Genomic DNA, 26,805 nt, shown 5'->3' on the forward strand with positions numbered 1-26,805 from the left:
GCCTGATGCAGGTTTTTTCTGTACATCAGTGTTTTTGACACCACAGCCTGTTGCTGCATATAATAAAACAGAAATCAGAAAGAGCAACCAGAATACACACCCAAAGGCAAAAAACCCTCGGCTTAAAGAAGGTGCTGCCAGGCCCCCGGGGGAAGGCTGGCAGCGGGGCTCCAAGGGGGGAAACGCCTGCCCTGGCTGGGGAGAAACACAACACAAAGAAAAACGAACCAACAGAAAAACCCACCCAAGGCTCCCGCTGCGGAGCGGGAAGAGCCAGAAATCCCCCGATTGTCCCGACCTCAGTCCTGTTAGCACCTGTACAATAAAACTGTACCGGCCCCGAGGCGGAGCAGCCCGCCCGCACCCGCTCCCACTCCCGCACAGAGAGCTGCTCCCGGGACACCGGCGGGGCGAGGAGGGGGCTTCTGCCGTGGGGACAGAGCCTGGGGCGGGGCACAAGCTGCCGAAGCGGGGGACGCGCTGGGGGCCGCGGGCTGCGCCTGCCCGGGCGGCAGCCGCCGGGGACAGGGAGCAGCAGCACGAATGAGATGGAGGAAGGAGCCCGGGAGAGGATGGAGCAGTGGGGCTGGCTCCCGGCTGGGGCTGAGCGCTGGCAGCAGGAGCCAGCTCCAAAGACAAGGGAAGGGGCTGTCCCCTGGCTTGTTGCCAGGGAGGGACGGGAACCCCTGGGCCTGGCTGGCCTCGGGGCATGCTGGAGAGGGGCGGGGGACGGCCTCATCCCATAGCCCGGAGCTCACCATCACAGTGATACAGACTCAGCAAAAACAAAGAAAACATTACAAATTAAATACTAATTAAATAAATACTATGGAAGACATTGGGAGGGGGAGGGCAAACAGAGAGGCGCAGTTCTGTAGGGTCCGGAGGGAAGGGGCGGCGGCTCCCACCCCTCGCTGCCCCATTGAGCCCCGTGGACGGGGTTCCATCACCCACCGGAGCTGGATGAGGCGGCGGCAGAGACTGCCACTGCTCGTGGCCAAGGGACCTCGGGAAGTCCTTGGAGTCGAGGGTCCTCCCTCCCCAGCTGGCGGAGACCCTGAGGAGAGGAGGAGCGGCTGCTCAAAGACTCGGGTCCCTGCTGCTGGCGCTTAGAGAGCTGCTTCCCCTTGGTCCTTATTATTGCCTCGTGATGCCGGGAGTGGCCTGTCCCCGTCAGCTGCTCCAGGCCTGGTACTCCACAGCCGAGCCCAGCAGCTGCAGCAGCTCGGGCTCGTAGTGCACCAGCTCCACAGTCTCTGCCGTGCCCGGCACCAGCTCAGGGCTTGCCGGCACCTCCTCCTGTGCCAGCACCTGGCTGAGGGACACCTGGCGCTGGAACTCTGCCCGGGGCAGCGTGGCCACCTCGAAGTGCGGGAAGCGGGCCTGGAATATGCGGGAGGACAGCTTCAGCCGCTTGAGCACATCAGAGAACAGGAACCAGTTGCAGGGCCTGCGAGGATGGCAAGAGCACAGCGGGTTATAGGGTGGAGGAGGCTGCAGGCACCGTGCCCACGCCCCTGTCTCCCGCCTCCTGGCATGCTGGCCCTCCCCTCTGCCCCTGGCACTGTTCTCCATGTGCTGCTTCCCCTCAGGAGCCCACGGACTGGGGTTTGATCACAGCCTCGCAGGTCACAGCTTTTTAAAACACTCACAGCTAGGCAGGGACAGTGGTGTGAAAGTCCTGCCTTCAACAAGGTCCTGGCAGCTTCCCTGCCAGAAATAAGCCACATGTCAGGAAATGGAGCTTCTAGTGTGGTTTATTGCTGGAGGGCATGCTGCATGTGTCCTTCTGCATGGACAAACACTGGCAGGCACAGAAATTTGCTAACAGAGGGGCGGTACTTTGGTTGCTGCCTCTTCCAAGTCACCCTTCTGCCCCAACAACAGCCACCATGTCACAGGGGGTGCAGGGTTGTTCCAGTGCTGGGACTGATTTAGCCATAGTGGAAGGGAAACAATTCTCAGAGCCATCAGTGTGAGTTGCTGCTGAAGGAAAATGGGGCTAGGAGCAGGATCACAGGGATGAGAGAGGGGAGCTCCCTGACAGGCACAGCACAGGGACATGCAGAGCAGCAGAATGTGCCTGGCCATGGAGGGTGGGGGGAGCCCTGATGAGCCTTTCCTGCTCCCTAAGAACACTCCAGGCTGTGCCAAGACAGGTGCTGCTTCCCCACCTTCCCCTGTGCCACAGCCACAACTTCCCCTCTGCTGCCCAGAGCAGCTGGGGCTGCCCCTGGATCCCTGGCAGTGTCCAAGGCCAGGCTGGATGGGGCTTGGAGCAGCCTGGGACAGTGGAAGGTGTCCCTGCCCATGGCAGGGGGTGGAACTGGATGAGCTGTAAGGCCCTTCCCAACCCAAACCATTCTGGGATTTTGTGATGATTCTATGAAAAAAAACCACCTGAGATCCACGAGCAGCTCTTAACCCCACCAGAACGACCGACGTGCTGCCACCCGTGCCAGGGCCGCAGCCACCCGTGGTCCTGCTCTGCTCCAGGGAAAGGTACTCACCCCCGGGAGACCGACACTTGGAGGTTGTAGCTGGGAAGCAGCGGCTTGTCTGAGAACTCAAACATGAAGTTATCTGCTTCTTGCTCCTCTTCCTCCTGGTCTGAACTCCCTGGAGGGTTGAGCAGCAGGTCGCAGCCGATGGTGTCCTTGCCCTCTGCAACAGGACAGAATTTGGCACTGCTCAGTCACACACCAGCCAGTGCTGGCACTCCCTGGCCACTGCCACGACCCCACGGGCACGTTCCCACAACATTCCTGCAGCCAGGTGAGAACCGCACCCCTCCTGCTCCCCTCCAGCCCCTCGTCCCAGAGGAACATGGAGCAAGCACTGCTGCTCTGCACAGAGGGATTGCTCACTGACCAGATGAGGTGGGGAGAACACTCTGAGTCATGGCAGGAAGCTCAGGTGTGCTCTGGTCCCACAGCTGGGATGGGGCACAGCCTGCACCATGAGCCACCCCACTGGCAGACCCCAGACTCTCTCCAAAATGACCTTGGGCCCTCTCTCATGTCAGCACAGACCTCCTCAGCCTGGAAGAGCCTGGAACAGCGAGGTGGGAGGTGGATGTAGAGAGGCTTTGCCTGCACAGGCCCTACCAAGGAAGGCACAGCAAGCACTCTGCTCCTCAAGAGCTTCTCCACCCAGATCCCACCCTCAGAACCTCCAGCAGGTGACCCAGGGGAGCCAGCACCCATCCCAGTGAGGACAGCAAGGCTGTGCCACCAGAGACTAATCCAAGCAAGCTACAAGCATGAGGGGAGATTTAAGCTGGATATATGGAAGAAGTTCTTCCCTGTGGCTGCCCCATCCCTGCAAGTATTTAAGGCCAGGTTGGACAGGGCTTGGAGCAACCTGGGATAGTGGAAGGTGTCCCTGCCATGGTAGAAGAGTGGAATAAGATGGTCTTTAAGGTCCCTTCCAACTCAAACCATTCCATGATTCTATGACTTAGAGAATTTGCCTGGCTGTTCCAGGAGGCACCTGAGATCCAGCAGGATCTGTGTCCAGAGGGGATGGAGAACAGCAGGCTGGATCCAAAAGCATTTAATACCAGATAATCTTCCTATTTACCCATCTGAACAGCTCCTGTTGAAGAGAAGCTTGCTGCCTGGATTTTATTATGAAGAGGTGTGAATTATTGCAGAGTGGTTTTATCCCTCTGAGATAATACAGGAGAATTCCAAAAACTTCCAGGTAAGAGAGTTCAGATTCTACAGAGAGCAGCCAGGCCCAGTGTGCCCCTGAGCAAATAAACCAATCATGCAAAAGTTCAACCCCACACATGAGAGAAAAGACTGAAAAAAAGAAAATCTTCGGGTGTGCTGCACGAGGAAGCTTCACACGCCCAGCTGCTCACCCAGCACGAGTGGGATTCCAACAGAGGAACAACAGCAGGTGACAGGAGACACTGGCGCAGGCAGGGTCTCAGGGAAAAATAGTTATTTCCTAGTGCTGCCAAGGGAAAAAATTCTCTAAGAAACAGAGTGCTGTAATTGTCAAAACTTGCTGTAGAATAGGACAAAAATAAGTGACATGGTTATTGATCCATTGTTGCTGCTGGCAAAGCTCAGATGCCATCACTGAAAAACCTCAGATTTCCTGAGCAACTCAGAAAAAAAATAATTAAATGCATTTAACGTGGCAAAAATAGGGCCCAGTGTCTGTCCTGAAAGCTCAGTCCTGTCTGTCTGCCCGTGCAAAGGCTGGGACAAGGACAGGAACATTCTGTACCACTGAGGGAGACAATCAGGCACAACAATGCCTGTCCCAGGTGGAGACAAACCCCGGACTGGGACTTTGTATGGAGCTCCAGCAGCACCAAGTGCAGGACACTGATGACTTTTCCACACCACAGAGATCCCACACCCTGGCTTCCTTCATTATCCTTCTGCCCCCAGAGAGTTGCAGACCTCAGGGAAAATGTGGACAGCATTCCTGCCTCAAAGAATAGGAACAGCTCAAGCAGGGCCTGGGATTTCTCCTGTATCCTGAGGGAAGTACAGTGCTTCAGCTGGTGGAGCTGATGGAAAGGGAGATTTCAAAGGACTGATCCACCGGAGGAGGAGAGTTGTTTGCTGCCTGTGATGATTGAGAGCAGCTCAGTTATTCCAGAGCAGAACCAGGTACTTTCCTGCCCTGGGCTGTACCTGTTCCAGGTGACCCGAGGCGAGTGCCGAGGTACCCAAGCCAGAAAGGGACATTTCAGGACACAGAGTAAACAGGCTGTAAAGAAACCAGCCCCATGTCCTGGGCTTGGGCATCCTGCTTTTTCTGTGGCTCTGGCAGTGTCCGGCACAGCGCAGGCACTGGGCTGGCACGGCAGCTGCTGCTGCTGTAAACTGATCCCAGGAGGATGGGGAGGAGGGTCCCTTCCTGTGCCTGCTGGAAACAGACCTGGCAGGGTAAGGGATCCCTTCTCAGCTGGGTTAGCTCCTGCCTCCCAAAGGTAGCACTGGGAATGCTCCGTGGATGGGGCAGCAGGAGGGATGGCGTGCCCAGCCCTCAGACAGCAGCTTCAACTTGGGATCCGCCTCAGCCACAGCTGGAAATATCCCACAAGCAACATCAAAGCCACAGGGCTCCAGAACCTTTTGTGCAGCTTACGTTTCTCCAGGGATCATCATTCCATGTCTGGAAGAACCTCTGTTAAAGCACCTGAAGTGTGAACATCAGCCCAACCAACACTGGAAGGAACTTTCCACGACAGCAAGGATGAAATGATGCTTCCAGGGGAGGGTAGAGGAAGATCAGTGTGGGATTGTCTGACTTGTTAAAAGCTTCAGGTTGCCCAGGAGAGAAGAAAAACCTGGCAGAAGGTATCATGTGAGTGACAGAGACCCAGCAGAGACACATCCCCAGTGGCCAGAACTCAGTGTGAAGTAGAAGGGGAAGAGGCTGGATATGTTTCACCTGGAAAGATGTGTTTCAACGGGAAGAGGCTGGATGTGTTTCACAGAGGTGGTGGTGTTTCACCACCCTCAAATGAAGAAATACTCTGAAAAGCTCAACTAAGGTCCAGGGGCAGGAAAAGAAGTGCAATGCTTAGCCATCCCTATGGAGATTTTCCACGTGTTAGCCAAGGCTCCAAGTAAGGCCCTTTGAGCAGTGAACTGCCATCACTGTGGCATTCCAGTCCCCCTCCACCCCCAAGGAACACCTAAGAGTCAGTGATGGTTTGCTTACTGAAAAAACAATCCTTTTGGTTTTGCCTGTAGGGGTGGAGGACTGAAATGTGGGAAGACAGCAGCCTACATCCCAAGCCAGGAGCTTCCAGAGGGAAGGGACACTGACAAATGGGACACAGGGAGATACCAGAACTCAAGCAAAAAGCTCTCTGGGCAACCAGGAACTCAGCAGTGACCAAAGAGAGCCAAACTCGTCTACCCACAAATTCACACACCATCTTCCTTCCTTGTTTATCAGAGAAATCCAAGTGGGAATCAGTGATAAATCAAAAGGGGTAGTATCTTTAAAAATACCACAAAGAACAGCTATTTTTCTTTGTAAAGGCTTGTGACAGCTTTGAGAGTGAGAAATTCTGAGGAAGGAGGTTGAGGTTTGAACTGTTCCCTTGGCAGGGCTGAGGTGCAGCAGCCTACAAACAGCGCTCTCAGGAGTGCAGAATTTCTCCTGTTCTGGAATGGAAAGACATCAGGGTCCTCCAAGGACAAGTCCTCTACCAAGAGCACCCTCCTCAATGTATCAGATCTTTTTTGTTTCTAGAAGGATGTTAGAAGTTATGGAGGTGAGCAACTACAACCAACAAGCAGCCTCTCAGCCTGCCGGCATAAATACTCCAAGTCCTTACGGAGGGCTCGGGAGCGCTGAACTTGGAAGAGGCTGGAGGGACTCCAGTGTGCCACAGGCCCATGCCAGATCCAGAACTTCTTCCACTGTAACCACAGTTTTGAGGAAGTGACAGTAAAGGCAAAAGTCAGCCCTTCACTGGGAAATGCCTGGTGGTGTAAGAACAGGACCTCCCCTGGATGAACATCTCCCCTCCAAAGCAGAGGAGAGGGATGGGCAGCTCTGGGAACCTGGGAGTTCAAGAGTGTACACCTTGGAGGAATGAGTATGTCCTTTACCTTCCTTGGTGACTGGTTAGCAGGGGAGCAACAAGAACTGCTACAAGAATGACATGCTCGGGATTGACAACCAAAGACCCTCAGGAGTCACCAGCAGCACCTGGTGCCCAGTCCTGCACTTCAAGGGATGCACATATTCAGCTTCCCAAAGAAGTCCCTTCCAGGAGCAACTCCCAGCATGTATCAGCATGGCAAGGTCTCTAACCAAAGCGTGAGTGGGGAGGGATGTGGCCAAACCCGAGGGAATGATGTGTTTTACACAGCACCACCTCCTGCCCTGCTGCCGCTGACCCGGCCCGCACGGCACTCACCGAGCACGGAGCTGCTGTAGAAATCCCAGGCTGTCCGAGGGTCTCCGTCACTGCGGCCCTGCAGGTCTGACAGGTAATCTAGAGAGGGGAAATCGAGAGGGTTAACGGCTCAAAGCATCATCCCAGTGTGCATACCCACAGATCCAGGGGGAGCTGCTTCACCCTGCTGCTTTTCCCACTTGGGCATTACAGCAGAAGCTGAACCACGGCTGCAGGAAGGGTGTTCCCACTCAGGAGTGGGCATCACCCCAGGCCCCCGACCAGGAAATGGGAGCTGACTAGGGGAAACAACAGTGTGAAGTGGCTTGGAAAGAAAGATTCTTAGAGCAGTCCTGAACTCCAAATCACCACCCCCAAAACCTGTGTGAGTAGTTGAGCCTGGAGGAGCTCACACAGGCTGTAGGCAAACAGAGTTTTTTCAACACTGGAGATTTTCTGTCTTGTCTCTGTCTGGGAACCACCTCTGGCTGTCCCTTCCTTGCTGTTGTGGAGAAGCCATAACACTCATCTTGTGTGTACACAAATGGCACCGAATGCGGCCACAGGGATCCAAAATGGCCCCTTCTGCCAGCAGCAGCAGCATTTGGGCAGGGCTCTTTTCGCAGCATTATTTGGCAACAAAAATCTGTTCACTTAGGTGAGGCAGTAGAACCAGGGACTGTGGAACAGCATCTCCAAGCAGAGCACTGTCTTTAGTTGTATGACCACAGCACAGCCGTCTCCTTTCACGCTGAAAACTGAAAAGTGACTTGTATCTTATACAGGAAACAGATACAATTCTACAATTAAAGTTTGGGTGGTAAAAACATGCTTGTGTGACAGGACAGAGCTAAAGATTGAGTCTGGTTCTGCTCAAGCCCTTTGACACCCAGACTTGGCCCTGTATGCTGCCAGAGGGGAAGGACGGGAGCACTGTGACCCCAGGCCTGGCACCTACCACAGAGGAAGCGCTTCATCACATCGCTGGTGGCCAACTTCACTGCTGTCTGCCCAGAATACGTGGCCAGAGTGGGATCAGCACCATAGGAAAGGAGAAGCCACATGGTTTCCAGGTTGTCATTCGCTACTGCATCATGGACAGGCCTGCAAAGGCAGAAGCAGAAGGGGGGCCGGGAGTTTGCTAAGGAAATGCTCTGGTTTGGGTTAAGATCAATTTAGTGATGACCAACCTGGAGAAGCCACCCCGCTCCCTGCCCCACCCTGCCCCTGGCTCACCTGGTGCCGTCCTGGGCACTGCAGTTGACGTTGGCGCCGTGCTGGAGCAGGATGTGCAGGATGTCGATCCAGCCGCGCGCGCAGGCCTCATGCAGGGCCGTGTACCCCGCGTTGTCGTGGTGGTTCACGTCACTGCTCTTCTTCTGCAGGCAGTACAGCACCACGTCCTGCACAACAAGAGCACGGCTGTGACAAGCAGCCCAGGTGGGGCATCAGGGGCACACGCAGGAGGACACAGGACTCACCTTGTAGCCCAGGCGAGCTGCTCGCTGCAGGAGCGTCTCCCCCGCGTTCTTGTTCACAATCAGCCGCCGAGCTCCGGGAGGAACGTTCTGGGCCGGGGGCGACTCAGGGGAACTCCCCGGGCTGGCCCGATGGGACTTACAAAGTGTCCACAAGTCCTGGGGCTTCTTCAGAGAGCACGTTTTGGGCTGGTTGCAGCAGCCTTTCCCCTGGGAAAGAAAGGAATACAACTCCTTGGCACATGTGGCCACGACTCACAGGAGTCCCCTTCTCCCTCTTCTCCCCTCATGTGTTCCCCTCATCCATTCAAGCCTTACCTTCCCCTCGTCACAGATCCCTGCCAGGTGTTTGGTTTTACATTTGCGTTTTCCTGATGGCTTCTCCAGCTCTTCTTGGACAGGAGAGCTGTCGGAGTGCTCCAGGAAGAAGCCATTCCGAAAGTCCGTGCGTCCTTGAGATTTCCGGGGGGATGGGGATAGTCTGCTCCTCAGCTGGAGCTCTGTGCCTTTGCCCTTCCCAGACTCCTTCTGCTTCCGGTGCCTACAATCTAAAGGAGAAATGTGAATGAGGAGCTTCTTCAGGTACCACACCGAAGGTCACCCAGACCTCTGCCACCAGGCAAGACAAACTGCCCATCTCTGACAGCTGCACAGGAATCAGAGAAGCTGTGGCTGCCGTGGGATCCCTGGAAGTGTCCAAGGCCAGGTTGGACGGGGCGTGGAACAGCCTGGGATAGCGGTGGAACAGCAGGTGGTGGAACTGGATGAGCTTTAAGGTCTCTTCCAACCCAAACTTTTCTGGGATTCCATGATTCTAAATCCAGCCCCAGGGCAGGGGCAAACCCTCCCGAATGCTGCTGCACTCAAAGCTCCTTCCAGGCTCCTGTTCTGAACAGGAGGCATCTTGAGAGTGCCCTTGAGTTGCCAAGACACCAGGAAGCCGACTTGAAACTTTGTTCCTGGTCTGATAGAGGCTCCCAGACACCGCAGGATAGTGTAACACCATGCTGGAGTAGATACCGACTGCTGGGAGGGCAGCAGCCACCTCTGCTCCCCACAGCATCTCAGCAGCGCCTCCGCCTCTCTTGAGGAGTGCCAGTCTGAGCTCCGATGTGGCAGAAGGCAACAGGGCCGTGTCCACTTCATGCCCTCCAAGGGCACAGCCCAAACACGCAGAGGGCTGGCACAAGTGCTGCCCATGACAGCTTTGCCCCCAAAGTCAGCTGTGTGACCCTGGATAGAGCTATGAGCCACAGCCAAGTGCCAGCACACTGCCACACACACTGAGCCCCGTGCCAGCACACTGCCACACACACTGAGCCCTGTGCACTGCCGGACGGATCCCATGGCCTCGACTGTCCCTGCACAGGGAGAGGGGACCGCAGGGACTGCTGCCCTCAGGGACGTGCTCATCATGGATTTAGGTTTCACAAAGGGTGTGGCAGTGGCAGGGGAAGGCACAGGAGCAGTGGCAGAACAGAGGTGGGCACAGGTGGGCACAGCGTGTTCCTCCTCACACCTACAAACCGCAGAGCAGGTTCCCCCATCACTCCACCCTTTCTAATTCTCTCACCCTTGTGCTCCCTGGTGCAAGTCTGTAAGTGGCCCTCACCAGCAAGACAAAGCCACGAGCAGCCGAGTTGGATCGGGATGGCTCCACGTCCCCCTGCGTTAGCCCAGAGTGCTGAGCACGGCTCCCAGGGGCCCTGCTTGTCCACAAATATTCCACTGTGCTACCTCGTCCCACTGTCGTTTTCCCACGCCCTCTGTCTTAATGCGAGGGTAAGATCAGTGTCTAATTAGCCACATAAATTGCTGTTTACTGCTCTGGAATGTACTGTAAATGTTTTTGAAAGAAGAGCTGATCAATTGAAGCAGCCTGTGCTGCAGCCACCAAGTCATTAAAAGTGAGGGAGTTTCATCATTACAAAAAAAATCCTGAGAACCAAATCCCCAAAATTCCACACGTAACAAAACAAAAAATTCCCATGCTGGTCCCCAGTTTAGTACCAGAACGCCCTTCCCAGGTTGTACCTGCTTTGGATTTCCGCCTCCGGTGGGGATATCCCACTTGCTCCTCCTCCCGCTCAGTCAGGTATTCCCCTGTCTGGTATTTCCGACTTTTCTGCCGTCTCCTTTTCTTCCTTTTGATGTGGCCATCCTCCTCCTCCTCCTCCTCCTCCTCGTTGGGCTCCCACAGCTGCCTGGGTGATTCCGCTCTCCAGGGCAGCTCCCGGGTCCTCCTCGTGTGACAGCTGCTCCTCTCAGACACAGACCTGTCCCTGTCCCTGTCCCTGCGGCTGTGGCAGCGGGATGTCCTGTGGGATTTACGCAGCTTGCGATGTTTCAAGGATGTCTCCTCCTCCTCCTCCTCTTCCTCCTCCTCCTCCTCTTCTTCCTGATCCTCCTCCGGCAATGGTAAAATCTCCTGACCACTCACATCACACTCTCCCGTCACACCAGCAGAAGAGCCAGCAATGCTTCCTGCAAAAAAGTGGGATTTCTAGCTGACAAAAAAGCCAAGAGGATCCACAAGACAAAGCCTCAAAGCAGGACAAAATGCAGGGACAAGGCCAGGTGAAAAGGGAATGCTCCCAGTCCAAGCAGGACTGTCACTGGGAGCCTGGGCACCAACTCACCCGACTGACTGCGCGTCCGGCTGCTCAGCACCACCGGAATGAAATCCCTGAAGTTGTTCTTGGGCTTCTTCTCCAAGTAACCTGTGGGGAAAACCAAGCCTTGAGAAAACAGACCACAGACGTGTGATGTGGGAAGGGCAGTGCAGTGTCACCATAGCAGGGGCTACTCCGATGGTGTAAGGGGGATGGCTTTGAACAAGCAGAGGTTGGTTTAGATTGGATATAGGGAAGAAGTTTTTGACAATGAGGGTGATAAAACACTGGCACAGGTTCTCCAGAGAGGTGGGGGATGCACCATCCCTGGAAACATCCAAGGCCAGGCTCGACCAGGAGCAACCTGGTCTAGTGGAAGGTGCCCCTGCCCATGGCGGCAGGGTGGAGCAAGATGAGCTTTAAGATCCCTCCCAACCTCCTCTATTCTGGGAGTCTGATCATGCTGCAGCTCTAGTTTGGATCCCAACCCAGCTCCAGAGGCCATTTGGCTTCAGGGGAGCAGCAGTTTGGCCCCTAGGGCAGCCTGACCCTGCAGGAACCCACTGCCATTCCCCAGAGTACCTTCCTCGTGGCTGTGTCCGCGGTGAGCCGGAGATGGGCACTCCGTCTTCGCTGGCCTCCTACGCTTGCGCTTTACCCTGAGGCTGTTGTGATCTGTGATGGCACCCAGGCTGCCACGGCCTTCCCGGCCTTCCTGCTTGCCAAGCTCATGTGGATTGTCATGGTGTTTTTGCCACTGTGAAGGAAAGACACAGGCTGAAGCTGGAGCTTCCAATGGCTGAGCTGGAGCAGCACAGAAAGGACAAAACTCCATCCCCACTGCTTATGCTGGTGCCCCTCCAGCTTTTTTGACACTCCAGATACACTTTTTCCCTGGACAACCTGCAGCACAGGTACATTCCCCCATAGCCAGGCAATGCCCAGGAGCACAGGTAGGAGGCCCTGTGCCTTCAGCTGTCCCCCCATGAGAGCTCTCTCCTCTCCCCCAGCCCCACCTTTGCCGTGAGATGTCCCAACCCATCCCACACACCTTCCGGCCATGCACGCTCCTGCTTCCCGACTTGCTTGGGGACTCCTCACTGTCCTGGCCTTGGCACTTCAGTCTCTTGTGGCTCTGCCTGGTGTCCTCGTCATGCTGCCGCTTGCCCTTGCAGCGTGTGCCACCCTCCTGCTTGATTTGCCCCGTTCCTTTGAGCTTGGCATCAGCGAAGCCCTGAGGAGCCGCTCCGGCCCGCAGGCAGGTCACCGACGGAAAGGACACATCACACTCCACTCGCTCCTTCTTGACCCTGCACAGATCCACCTGCTGCACACACGGGAGGGGCTCCGTGGCTGGCGGCTCCTGGGAGCCCTCACAGCCCGGCTCCTTGCGCTGGCCATCCGTGGGCACCTCTGGCACCATCCGCAGGCCCTGCTGCCCAGCTGGTGGCAGGTCATGTGACAAATATGCCGCCAACACTTGGTTTTTGGGTTTTGCATCCGACTGCTTGAGGCTACAGCTCCCCTGGGGAGCCTCAGTCTGTGCATTGCCCACCTGACTGGAGTCAGCCTCCGGCTGAGTGCACTCCTGACTCTTCGGAGTGTTGTCCAGCTTCCCTTTCCCCCCCTTCCCATCCAAAGCGCTGGTCTGGAGAGCTGGACCTGTCTCCAGTGGGGCTGGGTTAGCTGGCTCCTCGTAGGGCTTGGGCAAGGCCCGGCAGCTCTTGCTCTTGGCCGCAGCATCCTGTTCCTGAGGCGGGAGCCGGGGCAGCCCCTCCGGCAGGCTCTGAGCGGCCGCGCTGGGCTCGGCGGGCTGCACGCTCGGGAAGGCCGGGAGCTCCCCCACCCCGGCTGGCTTGCAGGGGCTGCTCTGGTTCGGGGGCAGCTGTCCTGCCGTGGAGATGCCGATGGAAAGCAGCGGGGTTTGATGATAAGGAGACCAGCCCAGGGGCAGAAGCTGAGGGTTGGAAGGTTTTCCATTGACGGGGCATCGCGGGTACACACTTCCCTGGACGGGATTCCAGGTGGCGATGTCCTTGGACTGACACAAAGGAGCTCCTGGAGCAACTCTGCCGTGAAGCAGTCTCCTGGCAGGATCCTGCTGTCCTTCCGTGCTGACCTGGTTGGCTTTCTTCCCACAGGGAATGCCGACACTGCGGGGCTCGCCCTGGTCGATGATGGAGATGGGCTCCTGCTTGGGCAGGTGGCGCGGGTCCCTGCTGAGGCTCACGCCGGCGTCCTTGCTGAGCAGCAGCGAGGCTGGCACCGGGTTGGCGACGCCGACGTAAGTGCCGGGAATGGTGCTGATGAGCGTGGTGTTCTTCACCCAGGAGCCCTGCTCACCGTTGCGCAGGAACTCGGGAAAGATGACCAAGGGCGGGGTGGTGCCGAGGCACGAGGTGACGCTGCTGCCCGTGGCCTGTGCCGCACGCTGGGACTTGGAGAGGACGGTGGTGAGCAGCGCTTTGCCACTGGTGTGCACGGGCGTGAGGATGGGCATGGGCGGGGTCTTGCGCTGGCTGGGCGGAGGCAGTTTCTGGCGGTTGGACTTCGAGGAGAGATCAAGAGGCATCTCACTGCACTCCGGGGATGAGACCATCTCACGCTCCAGCTGGGGAGGGGACTTCAGAGGAGACAGGGAAGTGGCAGCCCCCGGTGCATGTGGCTCGGGAGCTGCCGGGGCTCTGGCCTGCACGGCGGTGCCAGAGGAGGGAGCAGCGCTCCCGCCCGATGCTGCCGGCGGAGCCTGGCTGGAGGGCAGGGCCAGGCCGGTGCTGGACAGGGGAGTGCTCTCAGCCGCAGCCTGGGCACTGCTTCCGCCCGAGGGTGGGGGGCAGCTGAGCTGATTCACCTCCACAGACACCACTTTGGCATCCGAAGCCAAGGGCCTGGTGACGGAGAAGGTGTAGGGGTAGGAACGCAGCTCTGGGGAAGCAATAATGCCCGGCAGGCAACGCTCGTGCAGGTAGGAAGGCAGGACGGGGAGGGTGAGTGTGGAGGAGACCCCCAGGGTGGCCGGGAGCGTGGCCACGCTGAGCGGCTGCCCGCAGCTGGGCGGGGGGATGTACACCAGTGACTGGCTCGGGCTCAGCACAGCCCCAGCCTGGAAGGACAGGGGCAGCTTTTGCATAGCAGGGGCCTGAGAGGGGGGAAAGCAAACCCTGTTCAATGTGAAGGTGGCGGGAGTGGAGGCAGAGGTGTTGCAGCTGGAGACAACCACAGACAACGTCCCTTCTGCGAGCACGCCTGGCCCTTGTGCTGCAGTGCTCAGGGGGGCTTTCTCATTCCCAGCAGTCTCACTCTCTGGAGCCACAGAGCAGGCTGGGGCAGCATCAGCCTGCTTGTCGCTGGGAGGATCTGCCGGTGTCCAGGCAGCGTCAGCACCACTGCTCTCCTGCTCCACAGCTCTGGGGGTTGCTGGCTCCTGCCCTCTGCCATCCCCCTGACCTGCCAGAGGGCCCAGGGCGTCATCTGTCACAGTCTTTCCCACACACTCCAGGTTTGGGTTGGGATCAGGTGGCTGCTCCTCCAGTTTGGGTCCAAGCTTTTCCTCCACCTTGCCATCAGCATCCAGCCCCTGGGCACTGCTGCCACCACCGCTGACTGCTGTGAGCTCCACCTGCAACAAGAAGGGAGAAGGTGTTGCTGGGAGCTGTGCAGGTGGCACCCAGGGAAGCAGGAAGGATCTGCCCACCCAGGACACAGAGCCAGAAGCAGCAAACAGCTCTGCCCAAAGGAGAGCACCGCTTTGCTTCACTGCATCCCTCTCAACAAGCCATGGAATCCATTAGGGAAAATGCTCCTGCTTGGCCTATTCCATCAGGGAATGGCCTTCTTGGACCCAGCTGTGCAGGCAAAGAACCCACCTCGGAAAGGCTGCTGCTGACACAAAACTCTTGAGACCCCAAGTGCTGGGAGCTGCTTGTTTTAGACTCCTCATCAGAAATTGGGGCTCTCCTAGGTGAGGAAGAAGACACAGTATTACGAAACCCCAAAATACCCTCTCAGCATCCCCCCCCCCCCCATCCCTGTGTGGGACAGTGGAGCAGCTGTACACCTTCCTGTACACCTTCCACCCTCATCATGGGCCAGCCCAGCCTTCCCCAGTATCACAGCCTGGTGCCACACACCTGCTCCTGTCCCCTCTGTTTCCCATTCTGTCCCACCACACCTTTCCATCCTCCCCTGAGTCTCATCCTGCTTGTCTCTTCTTCCACAGGTACCTCCTCATTCCCATTCCTCCTGCTTCCTCCCTGCCCTGGGACCCCCAGCCCAGCCTAGCTGCCAGTGGGGATCTCCCTCTGGTGCCAAAGCACTCTGGGCTCAGGAGGCCTGGACAGGAGCAGTGGGTGTCCACGGCCATCTCGATGTGCCGTGTCTTGCTGGCCAGCATGTCTGGACCCTTTGTCTCTGGAATGTGATTTCTCAGTGGAAAGCCGGGATTCAGGACAAGGACTGTGACCTCCTTAGGACACTCCTTCCCTGGTGGTATTCACCAGACAGCACTTCCCTGGTGTTTTGCTTGGGACAAGCTGCTGGTGCCAGGACAAAACAGATCAAGTTTGGATTCTGTTGATGACGTCATTTCAGCCGGATTTGCTCCCTACACCCTGGGCTTGCACAGCAGTCACAGACACAAGCTGTGAGCACACTATTCATCTTTGTACTCCCAGTGCTGGGGCCCTGTTACATACCCCTAGCACCAGCAGCCTACTCTGGGCTGCCTCAGCCCTGGGACTCTGTTTCATACCCCCAGTGCCAGGAACCTTCTCTGTACCCCTTGCAGCAGGACCCTGCTCTGTTCCCCCAGTGCCAGGAACCTGCTCCGTATCCTCTGCACCTGGACACTGCTCTGTTCCCCCGTCACTGGAACCCCGCTCTGGGCTGCCTTAGCCCCAGGACGCTGCTCTGTACCCCAGTGCCGGGCCTCTGCTTGGCGCTGTTTCCGTGCCATCCCCACCGACCTTCGGGTCAGCGACAGCCCGGTCGGTCCCTCCAGGGGCTCCCGCGTTCTCAGGGCTCCCCGGCCCACCCGTCACAGGACGCGGGGCGGGGATGGCGGCCGGGGCCGAGCCGTCTCAGCGCAGCCGGCGGCGGGGGGCGAGCGGCCCGAGAGGCCGGAGCGGGCGGGGGTCCCGGGGATCGCGGGGGTCGCGGGGTCCCGGGGCCGGCGCAGAGCGGGGCCGGGGCCGAGCGCGAGGGGGCGCCCGAGCGCAGCCGCCCGCCCGCGGGGCCCGCCCGGGCACGGCGCTCCCGGCGCTTCCCGGAGATTCCCGGCGATTCCCGGCGCTTCCCGGAGATTCCCGGCGCTTCCCGGCCCGCGGCTTGCCCGCCGCTACCCGCAGGGCCGGCGGGATCCCCTGCCCAGCTCCCCTCGGCTGCCCCGGAGCAGCCCCGAGGGCAGTGCGTGGTCTCCGCCCGGCCCTGCCGGGGCTCCTCCCGGGGCTCCTCCCGGGGCTCCTCCCGGGGCGGTGCGCGATGCCGCCCGCAGAGACGGGGCCCAAGGAATGAGATGGGGATCGTGGGCGCGAGAGCGCCTGACGCAGCCCCCCGCCCTGCCCAGATATCCCAAAATTTGACGTTTATTGTAAGCTCGGAGCAGCGCCGAGAGGCTCGGCGGGTAACGCCATGGCAGCCCTTATCTGCGGGACACAGGGCGCCCGGCGGTGCTGCGGGCGGCAGATCAGCTCGGCCCGAGCCAGACCTGGGGCTCGTCCCTGCCCACCGCTGCTGCACCAGCCTCGGGGGACGTCCGCCAAAACCCTCGGCACTCGCGGCCAGCAATGACAGCCACACGCTGCCTCTGTGCACATAAAACTCCCCTGGCTTTGGCAAATGCATGGAAGAGACACGGTGGCCTTGAGGAAGCCACACACGAGTCAGTTCTGAGAATAAGACCCCTGAGCCACAGGAATGAACAGGCGATGCAAAGCCACAGAGCTTGGCTTGATCGATCCTACCTCCCAGCCACTAATCCTCCCTAATCTCCTGTTTGGTGGCATCTCACAACTCTCCCATCTGATCATTTGGTTGGCACAAACCCTCCTGGGTCACTAAAAGCTTTTAGTTCAAACTCTTTCCCTTTCTTGGCCATTGAGAGCACAGGTCTGGTAAAGCCAACAGCACATGCAGACAACTTGGCCTCATCACCATCAAAGCCGTGGAGGCAACATAACCACACATGGGCAACAGATCCTCTGCGAGACCTCCAGCTCACTCCTTGCTGGAGCATGGGATGTGGGGACCCTCCCGGAATGCCAACATATCCAATACATCCAACTCCTCCCTGTGGCTCATTTGCACTTCAGGCCATTTTTGACCCCAGTAAAAAGGGGCTGAGTCAGCACTAGCTCCCTTTCCCACAACCTCTCCAGATCCCTAAGTGGCTTTCTCGTCCCTCCTTCCCCCTGCCCGCCGCCCACGCACCTCACCTCTCCTCGTTGAGGCCACACATGCGAATCCGCTCTGTGCTGGTCCAGTTGTGCACCCCGCTGTACAGAGGTGCCGTAGAGATCATGACAGCTGCTCCTCACCCTCCAGGACCTGCTGGGGCTCGAGGGGCCACTCTGCCTGCAAAAGGGAAACAGAGGCTTGGGACCTCTCCCCAGGATGATCGATTCAACCGTGCTTCTGGAAAACTCATCCCCAGCTTTGCTGCCAGGCAGATGGGGAACAACGTCCAGGGATGCCACAGGTCTGGAAAAGGAGGAATTAGCAGTGCCTTTGGACAGAATCCACTGTCCACTCATCCTCTCATTAAACAATGTTTTATTAAAATTAAAAAGCCACTGGCTACCCTGAGAGTTTCACACAAGCGTCTTCACACACTCACACATCCTTTGAAACATTCCCCCTACTTTTCTTCTCCCTCCAGAGGAACCTCCAGCACCAGAAGACAACAAGCAGAGCTGTACAAGGTGATGGTCTTTTACAGCACGGAAACTTCAAGGCTGCACAGGACTCTCCTAAAGCAGCCCACGGCAGGTCCTAGAGGCAAAGCCTCGAACAAGGAGGGTCTCTCCTCAACTGAGGGCCCCTGGAGGGATCAGGGGTTTGCCAGAGGTGCTGCCAAGGGTTTATCCCCTCCTTCTGTGAGGAAGGTGCTGGTTTTCTTTGGAGTTATGGGTGGAAAACATGAGGGAATCCAGAGATTCGGGAGCATCCATGAGGCACTGTCAGCTGGGTGGAGCTTTCAGGGGAGAGCGCTGCAGCCAATCGTGCAGCACTGGGTGTTGGAGCATTGAGAAGCTCTGCTGCTCCAGGGAAAAGGCAGAGGAGGAAGAGAGGATCTCCTGTGCTAACAAGTGGACTCAGCCAAACCAAGCAGGACTGACTGCAAAAGGGAGAGAGATGCTGTCAAGGAGGTTCAGGGAAATACTAAACCCTGGAGGTAAAGCAGGCACAGAGCCACGGCAACGCTCTCGGTGCAGCGGTGGGAGTGGGAATTAGCTGGAAGCAGCACGTGATCCCAAATCTCTGTCAGTTGTCTTTTCCCTGACAAACTCCTGGCGACACCGGCTCTGCACGGGACAAGCAGCAGCTTGTGCCAGGAAAGGAGCCACACAGGGACCTGCCGGCCAACAGCTCAAGGGACAAGGCACAGGACTGAGAGGCTCCTCCGAACGCAGCTGCTGCCGGGTGTCCTCGCTGCAGCCTGAACGTGCCGGGGGGGGATCCTCGGGAGAGGAAAAAGGGGCCAGGCACACGGGAGAAACGGGGGCAAGGCAGCTGGTGTGCCAAAGAGAAAGAGACGGACCCATCTGCACGTACGAGGGCACAAGTGAGCAAACACTGCACGGAAATCAGAGGTCAGGGGAAGAGGGGAAACCTGCTAAAAACACACACTGTGAGACAGGAGAAATCCTCGGTAGCGATGGGGAGACGGGCAGACGCCGAGGCAGAGAGCAGGGTCATACCCAAAGAGAACGAGGTGGCTTGGAGCAGGAAGGGGAGGAGTCTTTCGATGCTTGGAGAGAAATGCAACATAAAGGAAATAGGGGAACAAACAATCTGCGGGGATTTCACCATCTTAGGCTAAACTGAAAGAAGGGGAGGAGGAAGGTTCTGCCCCCCAAGCACGGCAGCAGGACAGATGTTCCAGGAGGAATCAAAAGGGACGTTCTGTGCAACGGGGGAACGGGATGCGTGTGGCTGCACAACGTGGAGTTGGGGACAAGCAGAGATCAGGCGTGACCCTAGAACAGGTCTGCCAAGGGAGAAGTGATAACGGGGTGCTGCGAGGAGCTGGGAGAAATAGCACATTTGGAGTGCTCGAGTAAGAGCTGGTCAAAAGAGCTGGAACGATGGCCACAAGAAGAGAGCTGGGAGGACACAGCGACAGAGATCAACACTGTTTCGTGGATTCTTGGCCTCTATCCTCTACAGACGAGGTGGGACACAAGCCAAAGACAGGCATTTCACAGGGAACGAAGAACAGAAAAGAAAAAGAATCCAGATATGAACTCAGAGAAGGAATAAAGAAGGGGCCAAGCACCAGACGTGGGTTCAAGCACAAACCAGTGGAGCAACAGCATCCTTAAAAAGGCAGACCAGGAAGTTTATTGGGAAATGCAGGGATGAGCAGCCTCCGGATGCAACACTGAACCAGGGAGAGCAACTGCAGCCTCCCTGGGTCAGAACGCTGTCAGCCGAGTCGGCACAAGGAAACCGAGCAGATCTCCCATCTACACTGGTGCAGCTGGAAGCGACATTAAAGGGATGTAATTAAACTCGTAGGAAACCCTTGGAGAACACAACTAGGGCATGGCTTCACATGCCTGTCTTCGAGCAGAAGAAGCTGTTGAGAAACTGTTGAAGCCCTTCTCTCCCCTCATCCCTTCAGTCATGTCACTGAAGCCCTGCAGTATCGCAGTAAGCTTGACCAGGGAGTTGATCTCTGTTTAAAACACTTTTTTTTTCTTTTTTTTTTTCCTGGCTGGACTGGTTTTAACCCATACCAGCTCCTAGATCAGCTTCACCAAGAGGGAGAGAGGGCAGAGCCTGGCACAGGCTCTACTTAATCCACAGCGTCTGCCAAAGGAAGTGTATACGAAACCACAGTCTTATTTTGATTTAGCTAAATAGGTGCTCAGCCAATTCTAATTAACGCCAAAGAAAACGAGTTTAGAATGAAGCAAGAACATCGAGGCGTTCTGTGCGGGGAAGCTCACACGGTATTAAAGCACCTTCACCTCCCGAAACAAAACGTGCCCTAAGAACTGTGAGCAAGGAAGGTGCTGAACACGCTCACCTCCAACAACAAGCCCTCGGAGAGGTTTGCAATGAAGCTAATATGGTGAATTAAAAGAAAAGGGGATTTTGTTCATTAAGGCAATACATCTCATCATTTCGCAAAAGGAAACGATGCTACTCTGCAAGCCCGCCTCTTCCAGGCTCCAGGAAAAGCAAAGCAGATGTTTTCCTTGCAGTGAAAGCGTGCTTTTACTCAGGTTAGCGATGACTTGGCTACCCATGGAAGCTCCCTTGGATTAAGTCAAGAAATTACTCTACTGAAATACTGGTGTACAGTGATGGAAACAAGTTTCCTGAGATGAAATTCTTCAGGAATGGACATTTTTTAACCATTATCTCTAGACGAGTCCTCCTTGCAATGAAAACCCAACAGCACCAAGACAACCATCATTTCAGGGCAGGCTGAGCAAGGGTTCCAGGACAGGCTCCTGCAGCCTTCACCTACCGGCTCCCACTGCTGACAAGAATTAAGCCCATGCCATCTCCACGCTGACCTGGTTAAACCCTGTCTGTTCCCTGGCTCTTGGGGATCCCAGCTTGAGTTGCCTGAAATGAGGCTGCCTAATTGTTTCCCACAGCAACGCTGCCCCTCACGCTCAGACTTCCCACCCCAGCGTTAACGCACCAAAGGGGTTGCAAAGTGGATTCTGAAGCCACCCTCTGCAAGCCACCCTCCTGTCCCAGTGACAGCGATCCCTTGGCCTGATCAGATCCCGGAGCTGACAACTCTCAGCTCCTCAAGTGCTTGCATTGGCAAACACATAAAGCAACTTCTCGGGCTGGCACCAACCTGCCAGTCACGGATAGCCAAGGGTTTGCTTCTCACTGGGGAATTTGGTGCTGTTGGTGTTTGCCCTCACACATGTCACAACTACATTGCCACCTGGTCTAACTCACTTTGATCAGATTAACCAGAGCCGTGACCTCCAACAGCATCCACCTTACAGCACCTGCAGCAGAGCCAGGCCTACCAGTGCAGGAAGGGGGCTTTTCCCTGCTCCTCCCACAGACAGCCTGTGCCAATCACTTCTCCACGGTGCAAACACATCCCTCTGTAGGACCATGCTGCCTTGATCCCCCACAAGAGGCTTTCCATGTATTTTCCTGCTCTGCGCACTTCCAAGTACTAAAACCACTTGGATCTCAAGGTGCTTACCCTTCCTCTCCTCCATGCCAGCCCCAGCACATGAGCCACACACCAAGAGATGGACACTGTCCTGCTGCACCCTGCCGAGGCAGGTGTGGGGTGACAGGTACTGAAACACCAGCAGCCAGTCTTCTCAACACCCCAACACAAGGATTCCCTCTGCCTGGGCTCAGGGCAGGCACAACATCCCCAACACAGTTGGGAGAGCACCGAGCAAAGACTCAACCAGCAGCACGTGCGCCACTGCTGGCAACAGGAGCTCAGCTGATGGCCCAAGTTCACCCAGGAAGAGCATCAGCTTTGCCTTTCCCCCTGCATGAGTGGCAGCGACGGCATGAGCTGACTCCAGGGATCCCAGTGCAGGTCACTTGGTGCAGCTCAGCTGCTCCAGAGCCTTTATAGACACAGTAAACGCTGCCTCCATCCATGCTGCATTGAGTGGGCCAGCGGCACAGAAGAAGGAAAAGGACTTCCCAGCCTCAGGGTATGGAACAGGAGAAAGGCTCCCACATCCCTTGGCAGCAGGAGATGGGGAGGATGCCATGGTTGCCCTCCCACAGCACCGTGTGGCTCCTGCGGCCAGGGGCCACTGCGGAAGGCCGGGAGCAATGCACTTTGACCCTGGAAACACACCCGCGGGAGACACCTTTGAAACATTCATTCCCAGAGCAGCAAAACCTGGAAGGAAGGGGGTTCTATCCCCTGGATGGCTACAAAATATAAAATGAGGTCAGCTGCTGGAAACTCGAGTGGGATTCAGCGCTCAGAGCACAGCTGGCCATTTTGACAGGAGCGGGAGCAGCGGAATGAGGGGGGATGTGCCCTGCAGCTCTTCCCGGGGCTCAGGTGGGCCAGAAGGGAATGGTCTGCAGTGACAGGCAGGTCTCCTTCCCTTGCCATAGTTTGTTCACTTTGGCAATTCTTCGTTGCCATTAGTAACGCAGGCAAGGAATTCTATTTGTTTCGATATGTGATGGTCTGGTGTCCATTGGAGGTGCAGAGGGCCGGAGCAAGCACCAATCCCAAGACCTGCCCCCAGCACCTCGGCTCCAAGCATGGTTTTGGAAAACCTTGTGGAGTAAACTGCTGGCAAAAAATTAAAACTGAAATCAGATATTAAATCAAAAAACCTATGGCGGCCCTATCACAGGACTTGCAGTGGGCACGATATGCAACGAGGGAAAAATTTAAACAAGAAAACCGAAGAAAAAAGAGAACAGTCTATCTTATGTTACCACTCATGCAGAGGTCAGAAACTGTAGAAGAATGGACCAGGAATGATGAGAGTGGCACAAAATCCAGCAAGGACGGGCCAGGCCACCTCTGGGGCTGTCTGGGCAGAGCGGTGCCCGGCGAGGGCGGCCCCGAGCCAGGTTTGGTCCCCGCTGCCTGCACAGCCGCCCCGGCCGCTGCGGAGCTGAGCCAGGCTTTGCCTACACGCATTTGCTTAAGCTGATTTAAAGACACAGTAACACCACACGTAATTATAGATCCTCAGCACGATGAATTGGAAATAAAAAAGAGAAAATCCATCCCTATTTCAGAAAAAAATAAAAAGTTTGCTGCACACTGGGCAGCGCTGTGATAATTGGTCCCAGCTGCTGGACAACTGGTGTCACTAAACCCTGGCTTGTCTGCAACAACCAGGCTGTCCCCACCAAAGCCCACAAATTTTTAAGGACTGAAAAAGAGCCATTAAGGGATGATAACATTCAAAAATGTCTCTGACAAGGTGCACATCATCCAAAACCCCAAAAGCAGAGCGCAGCCTCCCACGCCAAGAAGCCAGGCTGGTGCTCCAGAGCCCAGAGGTCCCAAGGGCAGCTCTGAAGGCCAAACCCCGCAGGAGCCTGGGCTCTGACACCTGGAATGCGCTTTCAGACCCAGGTGACAACGATGCAGCCGGTGTCCTCGACTGGTGCCACGCAGCCTCCAGCCAGTGCTGGCAGTGGGACCGCCTAAACCCAAAGGGTGGCCAGGGCAATGGAAACAGCACAGCAGAAATGGAAGGGAAGGAAGGGAAGAGAAGAAAGGGAAGGGAAGGCTGCTGCAGACAGGGCCAAAAAGACGCAGAGGAGCTGCGAAGGGCACGGGATGCACCAGCCCTGCCCTGGCACTCATCCCCAGACTCCAGGGGATGAGGATGCCGGAGAGCGGATGCTCTGTGAGAGGAGAAACTCACTTCGTCTCTATTTTAGCCTGGTAGACCTTTTCCCGGTGCTGCTCTGAACCGGCCTCACCCAGGCTGGGATGAGGGCACCGATGTCGCTCGCCGAGGAGCCAGGACCCCTCCCGGTACCGACACGCTGTCGCGGGAGGGTTAGTTTCCTCTCCGGTGAGGGCGGCAGGAAGCGCCGCCTCCCTCACCCGGTCCTGCCGCTGCCCGGCCATCACCGTGAGCACGGGCGGGGGACCGGCCGCCCCCGCCGCCCCGCCCCGGGCGCCGGGGGGCGTCGGCACGGAGCGGCACCGCCCCGGCCCCGGCCGCAGCCCGCCCCGGGGCCGGGTCCGCGGGGGTTCCCCGGCGAGCCCCCCGCCCGAGGCGCGGCACGTCTCGCTCCCGAGCCCCGCGAGGCCACGGCACGGCCCACGGCCCCGCGCCGCCGCCGGGGCCCCGCGGGGCGGGCAGCCCCCCCTGCCCGGGACACGGCGGCCTCGCGGCCGCTCCGGGGGCTTCGCCCCGCACCCCGCAGCCTTGCCGGGGGCCAGGCCCCGCGGTGCTGCCCCGCGCCGGCTCCCGCAGCCCCCGGCTCAACAGTTGCCCCCGGGGCCGCTCCCCGGTGGAGCGTCCCGCAAGCCCCGGCGGCCGCGGCCGGGCCCCCGCGCTGCCGCACCGGGGCAGCCCCGGACATGGAGGTGGCGGCGGCCGCGCTGCCCCCGGGGAGGGCTCTTCCGCCACCGCCCGGCACCCGGCCGGTCAGCGCCCGCAGCCGAACCGGCCCCGGGCACGGCGGCGGCCGGGGCGGGCTCGGGCCACGCCGCCAAACTCCACGAGCGCCCGGCGCCACCGTCCCACCACCGCCCCGGGAGCGCCGCGCTTCGCCGCCGCCCTGCCCCGCCCCGGGACCCCCCGCACCGCCCCGGCAGCGGCAGGTGCCGCCGGTGCCGGAGCTGGAGCAGCCGTGCCGGGCAGGGCAGCGGCACCGCCGCGCCGTCGCGGGGCGGGGAGCGGAGCCGCCGCCGCCGCCGCCCGCTGCTCCCCGCCCGGCGCTGTCAGTGCCCGCCGCGCCCCCGCCGCTGTCCCGCCGCAGGACGTCGCCGTCCCCCCCAGCCCGCACACCCCCCTCGCGCCGCCCCACCGCCGCCCCCAGGGGTGTCCCGGGACCGTTTCCATGGAGATCCCGTCCGGACGGCCGGGAGGGGGGGGTCGGGCCACCCGCTCCCCCCCGCCTGCCCCCGTGTGCCGTGGGTGCGGGGCGGCGCGGGCCCGGGGTGCCCGGGCAGCGGGGGCCGGGGTCCAGCGCGGGGCGGCGCGGGGCGGTGGGTACGCACCTGCTTCCCGAGGCGGGCGGCCGGCGGGGGGCGGCGGGCCGGGGCGGGCCCCTGCCCCAGGCGGCGGGTCGGACCCCGGGCGCTGCGAGCGGCGGTTCGGCGGCAGCGGCGGCGGCGGAGGAGACACTGGCAGCGGCAGCCGGAGTGTGAGGGCGAGAGCGAGCCGCGGCCGCGCGGGCTGCCGGGAGCCGTAGTCCGTCCGCCGGGGCCGGGAGCCGCCGAGCCGCCCCGCGGACTGCGGGTCCCGGCGTGCCGCGCGCCCCGGCCCGCGCGGGGGGGCCGGTCCGGAGAGGGAACGGGCGGGCGCGGGGAGGGAACGAGGGAGGGAGCGCGGGGAGGGAGGGAGGGGGCTCCGCGCCCGGCGCGGCCCCGGGAGGGGCGGGGGGCGGGAGGCCGCCGCGCCCGGGGTTCGGCACGGCACGGAGCGGAGCGGCTCGGCACGGGGGGAGCCCAACACACACACGCCCCGCACACACACACACGCCCGCCCGACCCCGCGCCGGGGCACCGGCTCCCGCACCGGGGAGCGACGCTCGCTCCGCACCGGGGGGAGGAGAAGGATGGAGGAGGAGGCGGCAGCGGGGGCGGGCGCTCGCTCCACGCCCGGGCAGCGCTGGGCGCCCGACAGCGGGCAGAGCCGGACGGGCAGCGCACGGCGAGCGCGGCGCACGCAGCCCCGGTGCCCGCAGTCCCGATGTCCCCAGCCCTAGAGTCCTCAGCCCCGGTGCCCGATGCCCCGCTGCCCCCCGCCCCGTTGCCCTCCGCCCGGTACCCCCCGCCCGGTGCCCACCGCCGGGCGCGGCCGCGGAGGGGGTGGGTGTCCCCGGGCGCAGCGGGGCCGGGCCGGTTGAGAGAACGCGGACCCGCCTGCCCAGCCCAGGTGGGCGTGTGGCCCCCATCCCGGCGACGATGCCGCTGGGTGACCCCCCCGGGCCCGCCCCCCCCCCCACCCCCCCGGCTCGATGCCCCGCGGGACGCGCAGCGCTGCGGGGCGGGGGCGGCCCCGGGCGGGGGTCGAGGCGCCTCCCCCGCGCCATGCGGGACACCGAGCGGCACGGCACGGCACGGTGCGGCGGCCGCAAGTTTGTCACCGGCCCCCGCCCGCGGCACCGGGGCCCGCAGGCCCGGAGGCCGCCGCACCCCCCGTGGTGCCCGGCCAGGCCCGCTCCGCACCGTCCCGCACCGCCCCGGCGCTGACAGCCTCGCCCGGCCCGGGGCCGCGCCGCCCCCGGCACCCGCACGGGCCTCGGAGACCGGCGGCCTCGCAGAGCCCTGGCGCGGCCCCGCCGTGCGGGCACCGGCTGCCCGGCCCGGCCCTGCCCGGCCACGCCGCCCCGGGCTGTGCCGGGCCCCGCGCAGCACCGCCCCGTGCCCGCTCCTCTCCCGCGGCCCCTCCGCCCGGCCCCGCCGCCCCCCTCCGCCCGGCCCCCGCGTACCGGCAGCTGGGGGGGGCCGCGGGGGTCCCCGCTCCTGCACGACCCGGAGGGGAGGGCGGGACCCGGCCCCCCCGGCCCGCGGCGCGGGGGCTGCTCGGGGACGGGCAGGACGGGCTGGTCCCGGGGCGGGGGGCGCGGGGCCGCCACCGTCTCCCCCGTCCCCGTGCGCTGGCACCGCGCTCCGGCGTGGAGCGGCCCCCGGGGCGGGCAGGGGCCGGGGGCTTCCCGGGGCCGGGCCCCGCAGGGCTGCGGGGTGGGCTCGGAACGGGGCGGTGCTGTGGTGACCGCGGCCCGCGATCCTGCGTGGGCGCCGGGGGGGCTGGCGGGTATCACCGTCCCGCGCCCGTGGGGTGCTGCTCGGACCCCCGTGGGCTCCGTTGATGATCTCCGCGGGGTCCGTGCTGCCCTCACCCCTGCAGGACCCGTTTCCTCCCCCGGTTTGGTCCATCGGATGGCAAAGTCTCTTCTTAGTTCAGGGCTTGCCGTGGCCAGGGCCTCCGGG

General features: G+C 59.9%; 1 protein-coding gene across 3 annotated transcripts; it reads right to left on the reverse strand.

The window, feature by feature from the left end:
• BCORL1 (BCL6 corepressor like 1) lies at nt 1-24,934 on the reverse strand. 3 transcript variants are annotated; one of them, XM_032124112.1, is made up of 14 exons: nt 24,868-24,934; nt 17,408-17,546; nt 14,843-14,933; nt 12,028-14,595; nt 11,559-11,733; nt 11,004-11,084; nt 10,399-10,848; nt 8,683-8,912; nt 8,368-8,574; nt 8,123-8,289; nt 7,845-7,990; nt 6,908-6,985; nt 2,511-2,664; nt 1-1,450 (listed from the first exon to the last, which is right to left on the reverse strand). In XM_032124112.1, exons 2-14 carry the CDS (start codon nt 17,491-17,493, stop codon nt 1,174-1,176), a joined length of 4,710 nt encoding a protein of 1,569 aa, XP_031980003.1. In that variant the 5' UTR covers nt 17,494-17,546; nt 24,868-24,934; the 3' UTR covers nt 1-1,173. The 3 variants fall into 3 exon arrangements, with proteins under 3 accessions (XP_031980003.1, XP_031980002.1, XP_031980004.1); XM_032124111.1 differs by lacking the exon at nt 24,868-24,934 and having other exon boundaries at nt 17,403-20,190; XM_032124113.1 differs by lacking the exon at nt 24,868-24,934 and having other exon boundaries at nt 17,408-17,564.
• Nucleotides 24,935-26,805: the final 1,871 nt, after the last annotated feature.

The sequence above is a fragment of the Corvus moneduloides genome, chromosome 14, assembly GCF_009650955.1.
Source record: "Corvus moneduloides isolate bCorMon1 chromosome 14, bCorMon1.pri, whole genome shotgun sequence".
NCBI classification, from domain to species: domain Eukaryota; kingdom Metazoa; phylum Chordata; class Aves; order Passeriformes; family Corvidae; genus Corvus; species Corvus moneduloides.

Coding starts and splice junctions, on each gene's coding strand:
- BCORL1 (XM_032124111.1), bottom strand. CDS start 17,725: ATGAGTGGACAGTGGATTCTGTCCAAAGGCACTGCTAATTCCTCCTTT. Junction 14,934..17,402: donor CCTCAACGAGGAGAGGTGAG/GTGCGTGGGCGG, acceptor TTCCTCACCTAG/GAGAGCCCCAATTTCTGATG. Junction 1,451..2,510: donor CAAGTGTCGGTCTCCCGGGG/GTGAGTACCTTT, acceptor CCATCCTCGCAG/GCCCTGCAACTGGTTCCTGT.